Consider the following 12,043-nt stretch of genomic DNA (forward strand, 5'->3'; position numbering starts at 1 on the left):
ATGTTTAATTAACCATTAAGTGATTGACTTAAAAAAAAGAGAGTAAACCAAATCTTTTTTATTAACTATTTACAGTCAGTGTTTGCTTTTCTTCTTCTTGGCCTTGTGCTTGGATTTTTCGCTCTTTTTTGATTTTTTCTTGGAGCTCAGTTTTGATTTCTTGGACTTTTTCGAGCTCGAGCTCGAGCTCTTGTGCGACTTCTTGGCTTTGCTGAGTTTGGATCGCTTGCCCTTGCCACCAGAAGAATCGGAGGATGAGGAGTCGTCACTAGAACTAGCATCGCTGTCTTCGCTGCTGAAGGTGCTTGTCTTCTCCACCCACTTTTCGGCTTTTCGCTTTTTGGGCGCGTGCTGCTGCCAAAGCTGCTGAAGTCTGGCATCAATATTGGCCTCGGCCTGAATCTCTGGAGCAGACGGCTTCTGAGGCAGTGCTGTTGGCAACTTTGGTCCGTAAATATCCTCGGGCGCCACCTCAGCCATTGCCAACTCTTTATCGTTTCTCAGACGCTCCTCTCGAGATTTGTAGGCGATTTTCAACTTGTTTCCCTCGATGGGAGCAAACTTGGGCGGTGCTGGCTCTTTGGCAGCATCGTCTTCCTTAGGCTTAAATAAGGATGCAAAGATGCCTCTGGGTGGCGAAGTGTTTCTCAGGACATTTTGTGCGGCAGCTGAGGTGGTCGATGTTATGGGTAAGCCCAGAGCCTCTTGCAGGGCAGCTAATTTATCCTGCGCTGCATTCTCGGGCGCTTTTTCAACCGTCTCCTCCTCGTCGCTGTCCTCGAAGATGCTCTTGAACAGGTCCACTTTCTCTGAGATGGGTTTGTTGCGTGATGCATCCACTGCCTGCTCCAAGGGAGTTTTTGGCACGAAAGTAAGCTTAGACGGCTCTTCTTTTGAAGTAGGTTTATCCTGTATCTTAGCTTCTGGCGGAGGAGCTGGAGGTGGAGATGGTGGTGGCTCTACTTCTTTCGGCTTTGGTTTTTCGATGTGCTTGGGAATAATAGAGGGGGTTTGGAAGTTTGCTTTCGTGTTGACGGACGTCTCCAGATAATCGAATACTGAAATCTTCGGCTTGGTCTTCAGCTCCTTTTCTGGTTCTAGCATGGCACCTCCAAAGGGCTCCGCAATATTGTACCGCTTGCACAGCAGTGCCGTGGGTTTCCACATAGTCTTGGTTCGCTCCATCACGATCTTTCGCTCCTCCGGCGGCTTTTCTTGCTCCCTTACTTTCTCTGCTTGAACATTGGCTTCCGAAACGAACCTGTCGTTCATGAGGCCATCTAATGGACGATATATTTTTGCCGCCTGGATAAACTCCTTTTTCTCCATCTCCCTATCCCACAGAGATAGTGAAACCGGTTGCATGCTGGCCAGGAACTCGGTTACTTCCTTGTCATCTGTAAGCTTTGAGGATACGAATTTTTCATATCGCAGCTGTTTAGCTTCATCAGCTAGAAAAGGCTTAAAAGCGCCTGAAAAATTTATCGCGGGAGCTGAAATAATTAAAATGTTAAAATATGATAATTCCAAGGTACTATAATTTTTGCTTACGCAAATCCTTCGTCTTAAGGGCTGCTTTCTCTTGTATGGCGGCATTTGCATCCTTTACTTCCTTTCCCACTTCAGTTTGCTGCTCCTCGCCGCTTTCGGTGATCACTCCGCCCTTGGTAAAGCCCTCGGTCCTGGCATTAATGCGTTCCAGTAAGGATTTACCACGATCCTTAAAGGGATTCCGTTTAGGCTGCTCCTCCGCAGTCTTGTCCTCTTTTTTTTGCTCACCCAGGAGCTGTGCACGTTGATCGGGATTCAGATCGTGCCTTCCCAGACCAGACCGTTTGTACTCAGAGGCTGTCTCCAGTTTCTTGGCCCTTTCTTTGTCCATTGGTGCAAAGCGGCTTCTTCGCTGCAGCCAGTTCCTGGGCTGAAAATCCCTAGGCAAATCAATGGCATAAGGCTTCTGCAGCACCGCCGCCGACTTGTCCTCACCGAAACCATCGATGACATGGCGCTGCTGGACATGTTGCTGCTTTTTTTGCTTCGGTTTCTTGTCCGCCAGCGAGAAATCGTAGCGGGTCATATCATCGCGGGCATAAATATCCTCGTCCTCTTCTTCAAAGGCTCCCACTCCGAAGGCTTGACCCCGTATGGATAGTTGCTTTTTGTTAGCCTGCGCCTCCATCTCACCAAAGAGATTGATGTGTTGCATAGGCTTAGCAGAAGAAGAGGACGATTTGGACAGGATGGGGTCGCGGTTGAGACCGGAGTAGCTCATACCAAAGCGATTCTCCTTGGGGGTGTAAAAGATGGGCTCGTAGTCGTCCGGAGCAAATGTAATATCTTCATCATCTTCGTCCTCAGTATTGCTATCTTCTTCATTTGTCTCTTTATGGGAAGGTAATCCTTCCGCGCCGTAGTGCTCCAAAAGATACTGCTCCTTGGAATTCCTGGCCGTGGCCTGTCGCTTCTCCTTTCGAGTTTGCCGTGGGCCCACACCTTGGCCAGGTTTCCAGCCCATGCTCTTAAGTATTCGAACGGCCACCTTATCTCGGACTGGTCGTAGCAGTTGCTCTAGCACTGGAAGACCTGGTATGGGTCCGACACCCAACTCAGGTTGCATTAGCTTGCGGCGCCTTTGGCCAGAACGCTGCTCCTGCTCGTCCTCCTTGGCGAACTCATCGCGCGTGCGAATGCCTTGCGGTGCGATGCCAAACTCGCCCAGATCCTCCTGGTCCATAAAGTCTTCCGGTTTCAGCTGAGCCCTTGACTCCGCACGCTCGACCCGCGAGCTCTTAAAGGTCTGCGGCGTCCAGCCCTCCTGTGAGCCCACCGTGTTCCAGAAGCCCGCACTGAAGCCGCCGGTGAAGGCTCCATGGAATCTCCGCTTTCCATTTTCATCCTTCACAATTTGATCCTCGATGGCCACAGGCTTTTTAGCAGGCACAACATCTGTTTAAGAGGTTTTAATGGTAAATGGAAAGCTGAGGTTTATTAATTCCAGTACTCACCCTTCTCCAAGGCCGGCAGTGGAGTTCCGAATCGGTGTAAATGCTCCTCCTCGTCCATTCTATGCTAAAGTATCATATATTTGAGAAACAATTTGTTTGGTCTGGGCGCCAGTGTGTGCACACCACATTACGTTACAGGTAACAGCTGACTGGCCGGTGCGACTATCGGTCACGGCTTTAATGGGAACAGTGACAGGAACTTTAATACATGGGAGGAACAAAACTAATAAAAAAATTTTAATTAAAATTTATAATTTTTAATAGAAACTATAAAAATGAACAAATAAAAGAAAGCTAAAATATATTCACACCAAAGGTTTTTTAATCATAAAAATATTACACTAAATAATAAAACTAGTTTTGAAAACCTTCTGAAACAATTACAAATAACAATGCTTCATTTATTTTGAATTGTTAACTACCCATTGAAGTCACGGCTTAGAGTAACGATATTATTTGCAATGCGACAGGTGAGTTTGCCATCGCTAGTTCTATCGCACGGTCACACTACAGACATTGCAAATATTTTAGGAAAACTATTTCGTTGCAATTTTCAGCTGCCTGCAACGGAAATCCAGTGCAAATGGTAAACGCAACGGCGGAGACAAAGAAAGGCACACCTATCCGATTGGAAATCCAGGTAAGTACCGAGAACTAGACCATTAGGACCAGCCGCGACTGACTGCAGCTACCTGTGCTGTCTGTATGGGTGACTAATGATGTCAACATTTTCTGTTTTCTCCTCGCAAGCCGACGGCCATTTTCGGCTAGCTAAGACGTGATTATTGGCCCGAAAGCACAACAAGTGCAGCGCAGTAAGTAGGCTGGAATTCCATGTCCAGAGCCCCAATAACCACAACTCCATTCCCAACGGGCAGCAATCATAAGCACATCTGTTCTACCCACATCCTGGTCACATACACGCACACAAACACAGCGAGAGCGAGATGTCCGAGAAGAACCTGAAAGTGGGCGCCCGCGTCGAGCTGACCGGCAAGGATCTGCTTGGCACGGTTGCCTACGTGGGAATGACCAGCTTCGCCGTCGGCAAGTGGGTGGGCGTCGTGCTGGACGAGCCGAAGGGCAAAAACAGCGGCTCCATCAAGGGCCAGCAGTACTTCCAGTGCGATGAGAACTGCGGCATGTTCGTGCGACCCACGCAGCTGCGTCTGCTGGAGGCTGCTCCCGGCAGCAGGCGCAGCATCGAGGATGTTAGCGGGGCTACGCCCACGGCTGCCCAACCCACAAAGGCGCGGCTGAGCAGCTCTCGCACCTCGCTCTCCTCCAGTCGCCAATCGCTGCTGGGTTCTCGCACCCAGTTGACCACTTCTCTGAGTGAACGCACTGCCTCCAGCAGCAGTATTGGCCCTAGGAAATCCTTGGCACCGCAAAGCAGCAAGGATAAGGAGTCCTCCAGCACTTCATTGGCCGAAGGAGCACCAGCACCCAGCGGTGGCAACGGAGCCGCTTCGCATGCCTCCTCCAAACGGGCTTCCTTCGTGGAGACGGGCTTCCTTGAAATATTAAAGCCGCAGTTCACGCCTTCCCAGCCACTGCGTTCGCCCTCTTTCACCATGCCCTCCAACTCCGGTGCTGAAGACAAGATCGCCCTGCTGGAGGCACAGAAAACGAGCGCCGAGCTGCAGGCTCAGCTGGCTGATCTCACTGAGAAGCTGGAAACCTTAAAGCAGCGCAGGAACGAGGATAAGGAAAGGCTGCGGGAGTTCGACAAGATGAAGATTCAGTTTGAGCAGCTTCAAGAGTTTCGAACAAAAATCATGGCTGCTCAGGCTTCGCTGCAGAAGGAGTTACAGCGCGCCAAGCAGGAGGCCAAGGATGCAATCGAGGCCAAGGAGCAGCACGCTCAGGAAATGGCAGATCTTGCGGACAATGTGGAGATGATCACCCTCGACAAGGAGATGGCCGAGGAGAAGGCCGACACGCTGCAGCTGGAGCTGGAGTCGTCCAAGGAGCGTATTGAAGAGTTGCAGGTCGATCTGGAGCTCTTACGCTCGGAGATGCAAAACAAGGCCGAATCCGCCATCGGTAATATCTCCGGCGGTGGTGATTCGCCGGGTCTCTCTACTTATGAATTCAAGCAATTGGAGCAGCAGAACATTCGTCTGAAGGAAACACTGGTGCGTCTGAGGGATCTCTCTGCCCACGATAAGCACGACATTCAAAAGTTGAGCAAGGAGTTGGAGATGAAACGCTCTGAAGTTGCAGAATTGGAACGCACCAAGGAGAAACTCAGTGCCAAGATTGATGAACTGGAGGCCATAGTCGCCGACTTGCAGGTACACAACAAAGGATTAGTTTTCAGCTTAAGCCCGCTCCCAATTGGCTATCCCACACTCCGATGAAATTTCACGGCTTTTCCAGCACCTTTTGGCTTGCATTAGTTTCGCTTTTACTCCGCTTCTCTTAACCAGCTTAAGCTGCCTTTTAATATAAAGATATCGGTTAAAAGCTTCATTAACTAGATTATTGTAACTTATTAACTTCAGGATTTCTTTGGAACGTTTCAGTAAAATAGAATAACTAATTAAGTGATCTAATTAGGATAGGTAGACATTTCTAGGCACTTTTAACCGATATCTTCAGTGTACATGTGTATTATATATCGGCTAAGGTCAATCTAAAGATAAACTTTTTCATTGCATTTCTTTTTGCCGGCCTGCCTTTAAACCTAATAATTATCGCGGTTCAAGGAGGTAAATTGTGTAATTCAACCATTTCCCCTGCCAAAATTTTACTCATGTTCCCCGACTGTTTTGTCTTTAAGTTACCATTAAAAATGAACATGCTAATTATATTTCTGTTGTCCCAGGAACAAGTCGATGCTGCACTTGGTGCCGAGGAAATGGTGGAGCAGCTGGCCGAAAAGAAAATGGAGCTGGAGGACAAAGTAAAACTGCTCGAGGAGGAAATCGCCCAATTGGAGGCCCTGGAGGAAGTGCACGAGCAGCTGGTGGAGAGTAACCACGAACTGGAGCTGGATCTGCGCGAGGAATTGGACCTGGCCAATGGGGCCAAAAAGGAGGTGCTGCGAGAACGAGATGCTGCCATCGAAACAATCTATGATCGCGATCAAACCATCATTAAGTTTAGGGAACTGGTACAGAAGCTGAACGATCAACTAACTGATTTGAGGGATCGGAATTCCAGCAACGAAAAGGAATCGCTGCAGGATCCCAGCTTGAAAATGGTCACCGAAACCATCGACTACAAACAGATGTTCGCCGAATCCAAGGCTTACACTCGCGCCATCGACGTTCAATTACGCCAGATTGAGCTGAGTCAGGCCAATGAGCATGTCCAGATGCTTACCGCCTTCATGCCTGAGTCATTCATGACTCGCGGTGGCGATCACGATTCTATCCTTGTGATTCTACTCATTTCACGCATTGTCTTTAAGTGCGGCATTGTCGTTTCGCAAACGAGAGAGCGTTTCCCACCAGTGGATGCGATTACCAGGGAGGCGGTGACCCAAGGCCATGCCGTCCAGCAGTATGCCTTCAAGTGCCGCCTGTTGCACTACGTCCACAGCCTGCAGTGTGCCCTTCACCAGATCCTCTACGGACTCAACAGCTGTCAACCGGACACGCTCCTGAGAGCTGGAAGTTCCCTGCCCGAAATGGTGGCCCAAGAAAAGATAGTAGACGGTATAATCGAACTGCTGAAATCCAACCAGCTGGACGAAAACAGTACCACGGATAATATTGAGAAATGCGTGGCCTTCTTTAATGCCATGAACTCCGTTCTTTTAGCCGGTGAACAGCTCCTCAATGAGATTCAAATGATCCGGGACTGTGTGGCCTCCTTGGGAGCAGCTTGTGAGAGCATTCTCAGCGACACGGCCATTGCAAAGGTGATTATTCAGGAAGCGGGCGCCACCAGCGACTCGGTGCTGCTGATCCAGTTCCTAAACGAGAACATGGAAAGCGTGCGGCAGCAAGTTAAGCTGATCAAGCGCCGCTTGCCCAGCGATCAGCACGTGATCAAGAGCGGTCTATCACAGCACAAGGTGGAGGCGATGCGCGGTCTTGCCCAGAACATCAGCCGCATCATGTCAACGATGCACCAGGCCACCAAGCAGTCGCTCGCCGCCATTGTCTCCACCATCGAGAGCGACAATGCAGCGGAGCACACTTTGCCCCAGGAGAAGTACTGGGCCCTGCTCACCGCCTCCTGCGAGCGCATTTACGAACAGGATGACCGCGGACCGACGCAGAACTTCAAGACCTTGCTGGCGCAAGCGAACTCCGATCTTCAGCAAATTGCCCAACATCTTCTGGACAAGGAGTACGAAATCATTTCTGCAGCCAATAATGCCGGTGGTCAGCAGAAATCGGGTGCGCACAGCACGCCAATCACTCAGAGGGCGCAGTTGATCAAGAAACAACTGGAGCAGAAGAATGTGCTGGCCGCCACGCTGGAAAATCGCGAGGCGGACGTCAAACAGCTGAAGCTGGCAGCCAAAATGAAGCAGAACGAGCTGAGCGAGATGCAGATCCGAAAGGATCTAGCGGAGAAGAAGCTAAGCGTGCTGCAAAACGAGTACGAGCACGCAGTCGACAAGTGGAAACAGCAGTACGAGGAAACCCGCTTGCAGTTGCAGCAGAAGGAGAAGGAGTTCGAGGAGACGATGGACCACCTGCAAAGCGATATCGATGCCCTGGAGAGCGAGAAGAGCGATCTGCGCGACAAGCTGAAGCTGAACACGTCTACTGGCAAGGTTCAGTCCGGCTCGGAATCCCACTCCCCGCACAACCTTTCCCTCACTGGCACCACGTCCACCGCTCCGGGCAACAGCAATGTATCCTACTCTGCTCCTGCGGGCACTGCTCCAGTGGTGGCCGAGGAAGTGGAGTTGCTGAAGAACGCCTTCAACCAGGAGCGCAACGAACGACTGCGCCTGCAGGCACAGGATATGCGCGCCAAGTTGTCCCAGTTTGAACCGCTGTATGTGCCTCAGCCTCAGGATCAGCGCATCACCGCCTTGGAATCCGAGCTGACCAGGATGAAGCACGCCTGGGTGTTGTCGCTGCTGCAGGTGCGCTCCCAGGATTCAGTGAATGCCGGCACACGTATCGACGCCGTGGCACTCCAAAGGCGCAACCAGCCAGTTCCACTCAAGGGCGAGATCAGCTCGAAGGCCTCCCAGCTGGCCTCCGACATCCTGACGGAGTATCTGCAACGGAAACCTCATCGTGCGGCTCATGGACAGTTCGCCTCCTTTCCCACCGTCGATGTGAAGCGCGTGCTGCAAATCTAAAGGGGATGTACTGTGGCAAGGGGATCGGGTCTAGGGGCAATCTGAATAGGATAGAATTTTATTTGTACTGCTAGCACAATTTCGGATCCCTCGCACAAGCAGCTTCCTCCAAAAACCCAATAACGCAACTCCTCAAGACTCCCTGCTCCTGTGATGAGACCTAAACATGATAGCTAAGCAAAGAGCAACTGAGAAATTATAATTCTACACTTAATTTATGTTTTTTGTATAAAGATTATAAACCTATTGTAAAACTAACTTTGTGTTTAACTCCAACAAAGCCTGTTCTGAAACTAAACTCAAGCGAACTAATACCGGTATTATCTATGAAGTCTATAGCAGGGGAAAACTATGTGAAAGACATAACTTTACCAGAGAAACAAATCTAATTTGCATACGTGAGAATAAATAGTATATTATATATGAAAGGTAAATATATTTTGCTGATGTTGTATAACATAAACTGAAGTGGCATTTTAATTGGGGCTCGAGTAAAACAAGGTAACAATATAAAATAATAATAAAGGTAAAATATTTACTATTTACCTAGAAAAACATTAGCTAAATCTTATCAGTAAACTTATCAGTCATATTATCATTTTGAAATATTTTTTTGGCTTAGTGAATTAATTTAAATAGATGAGCCCAAAAACTTGCTTAGTTCTAACTATACGTATAATTCCCTTGCTTAGCAGAATGACATTCTCATTTCACATCGTTCAAGTTAATTTCCCTAATTTAATTTAATCACAAATTAGCCAAGCTCAGTTTAGTTTTCTAGATCCAAATGGAAGACGTTTAAGCCGAGCACAGAACCATAAACAAGCATGCGATCCACTTGCAATCCACCCGCGTCGCTCTCTCTCTCTCTCTCGCGCTGTCTCTCTTTTTCTTACAGCTCATTTCCGTTCGCTTGCCCAACAACAAGTACAAACGCAATATGCTTCAATGCCGCTCGGTTGCAGCAACAACAACCACAAAAACAACAACGCTGCCACCAGCAATGACAACAACAGCTGCAATAGCAAGAAACTATTACATTAGACCAGGCCATAAACCATGATGGCCAAAATAGCCAACCCCCCTCCAAGTCCCCCTCCCCCTCCACCACCACTGGGCAATCAGCGAACCCTTCTGCTGGAAATGTAAATTGAAAATAATTTTCATTTTCTGGGCTTTTCCTTGGCAACGCCACTGCCCCTTTGACTGACCAGACCAGAAATCGGTGCTTCTTTTGACCCCATTCTGTGGCTTGACCTCTCGAGCTCAGCTTTTCCCATGGAGCAGGCAGCAATGAATTGGAAAGCATTTGCAATTATAACGAACCACATTCTCCATTTCAATTATTAAAAGGGTTTTTTAATGCCAACCGCAAACCCTTATTTACTGTTAAGTTTAAATTAAGCCAAGGAAACCTAATGCTAACAGATTAATTAAATGAAATATACATTTATTAAAAAATACTCGTGTATTAATAGATAGCGATTATATATTTGTATATTTTTTTTTTAAAGGAAAAAGTCTGTTTTTTTTTAAGCGGAAACTTGTCAAAATTATAAATGTCTATGTCTCTCATTATAAATGTACGGTATCAAATCCAATTGTTTGGAAACATTGTAGTTAAAACCCGAAGTCTTTTATAAAATATATATTTGTATATAGGATTATATATAGGATGTATATAGGATTACTTGTATATTGTATATATTTGTATATATTATAGGCTTCGAGCAGCCGGAAGTAGATTACTTACTTACATGTACATGTTATTAATTCTAATGTGTATTTATTCCCCATATAATTAAAATCGCCCAGTATATAAACACCCCAATATTTTAAAGCTAAAAAGTCGTAAAAGTAAAGCATAGTTCCCTGCTAGCAATCTGATTGCTGTACATTTGTAGAGCGGCTTCTGAAGTGTGTGTCGCCATGGTTCCGGCATGGCCCCAGTTGGCCAGAAAGTCATTCTTACGCCCAGCTCTCGGCCAGCATTTGACCTTTTTACGGTAGTTTGTCCGCCTGCCTTTTCGTTTATGGCCTGGCACTGGGTTTTGTAATACGGTTGCTGTTTACCTTTTGGGCCATAACATTTTTTTTGTTTTCCATGGGGGCTCGAGCGCAACAGGCGGCTTTAAGCCGGACTTCTCGCTCTGCTTGCAGCGACCGCCAAAGTGACAGATCCTTCACCAAGTCAGCAGTTCACCACTGCCACTGACACACATATCTGGTAACATACCTATTCTTCTCCAGCACCAGCTCCAGCTCCAGTTCCACATCCACATGCACATCCAGTTTCAGTTCTTTTGTCGCCGCAGAAACCAAAACTTTTGGCCATAAAACGCCCGGTAATGCCCCAACTTGTTGCTGTTGACTCATGGCGAGCGCTAAAAACAACATAATTATTGTACGTATTAAAGACTTGATGTATATGTGCACCCAATTGTTGTCAAAACGAAATGTGGAATACCCTAATACAGATTTATACATAAGGAATATTTATTATAAGCATAAAGGAATCACATTTCTTTTAAATTTTAGAAAAAACATTAACATATATATTATTGTAACTACAATGGTTTGATTGAAGTCACTTTTAATAAATTGAAATTATAATTTAATTAGTTTTTGAGTTGGACTTTAAATTTGACATCAATTCTTAGTGTTTTTTTTATTTACTGAAATCCTTCAAGTGTAACAAACCTCATTGCCATTTGGAATTTCTATGCTATTTCTGATTTGCCTGTATAAAAAGTGACACCAACATGCCAGAGAAGTTAATCAACCTGCCATAAGAGCAACGCAAAAAAGAAGCAAAAGTAATTAAAGAAAAAACTGCGATACAATGCAGAGCAAGAGCAAGACCGAAACCAGTTTAGATGGGATATGGGTATGCTTTAGTATAGTACGGATCGGTTTGGTAGCCGTGCCCCAAGATGGATGAATGGATGGCTGATGGCTGAAGTGCGGAGCTCAACAAGAGCGAGAGTGTAAGACAATCGGGCAGCTCAAGAACACTCGATTGCAGGTGAACTGCAGAATGGAAACCGGAGATGAACAGAGCCACAAAGAATTCCAAGCAGATGCCCCACAAATGTGCAAGGAAGACACCACTAACCACCCTTCCTCATTAGGCACTGCGGCAAGGTAGCTGGTAGCCATAGATCGATCTGCGGCGGAAGCACGGAAGTTTCACTCGTGGCCAGGAAAATCAGGTAAAACACAAAAAGTTAGTTACGCCTGGTTAGGCCACCATCCGAAAGCTCAATTTGGTAAATGGCCAAACAGTAGCCCATACAGTAGTGGTGCCCAACATAAACAAGCGGCCACGCAACATCAGCATTATGGATGGATCCGAAGGCGGAGATGGAGATGGTGATGGAGCTGGTGATGGCGTTGCCCACCAAGAACAATGGTCTGGTGTCGGTCTAAAGCTCATCTTCATCTTCACTTGGCCCGGCCACTTGAGTGTCTTATTGTGCATGTTGCTTTGGGAAGTTGGATGATGGCAAGGTGGCAGGGCGGCGGGGAGGGGCAAGACTCTGGCTTAGTACCACGCACTAGACGGTCTGACCATGTCTACAAGCCCCTTTAGAAATCTTCCTCACTTGGATGCACTGGAAACATTGGGGTCACATACTTCTACCTATTTTCATTTCCCAAAAGCAGAATGTGTTAGAAGACGTATAATTATAGGGTATGTACTAGAATATATCATTATGATATCTGATATCTTTCAGTAATTAAAACTGACCCGATAAGT

At 47.1% G+C, this 12,043-nt stretch overlaps 2 protein-coding genes across 2 annotated transcripts; one reads left to right on the plus strand and one right to left on the minus strand.

The window, feature by feature from the left end:
* Positions 1 to 23: 23 nt before the first annotated feature.
* On the minus strand, positions 24 to 3,141 carry LOC120447462 (G patch domain-containing protein 1 homolog). The gene is made up of 3 exons (XM_039628849.1): positions 3,006 to 3,141; positions 1,552 to 2,946; positions 24 to 1,493 (listed from the first exon to the last, which is right to left on the minus strand). The coding sequence occupies exons 1-3, from the start codon at positions 3,061 to 3,063 to the stop codon at positions 76 to 78; spliced, it is 2,871 nt and encodes a 956-aa protein (XP_039484783.1). The 5' UTR covers positions 3,064 to 3,141; the 3' UTR covers positions 24 to 75.
* A 344-nt stretch (positions 3,142 to 3,485) lies between these two features.
* Positions 3,486 to 8,541, plus strand: LOC120448122 (dynactin subunit 1). Its single transcript, XM_039629931.1, has 4 exons — positions 3,486 to 3,645; positions 3,756 to 3,820; positions 3,884 to 5,302; positions 5,836 to 8,541. Exons 3-4 carry the CDS (start codon positions 3,953 to 3,955, stop codon positions 8,281 to 8,283), a joined length of 3,798 nt encoding a protein of 1,265 aa, XP_039485865.1. The 5' UTR covers positions 3,486 to 3,645; positions 3,756 to 3,820; positions 3,884 to 3,952; the 3' UTR covers positions 8,284 to 8,541.
* The last annotated feature ends 3,502 nt before the right edge of the window (positions 8,542 to 12,043 follow it).

The sequence above is a fragment of the Drosophila santomea genome, chromosome 3L, assembly GCF_016746245.2.
Source record: "Drosophila santomea strain STO CAGO 1482 chromosome 3L, Prin_Dsan_1.1, whole genome shotgun sequence".
In the NCBI taxonomy this organism is placed as follows: domain Eukaryota; kingdom Metazoa; phylum Arthropoda; class Insecta; order Diptera; family Drosophilidae; genus Drosophila; species Drosophila santomea.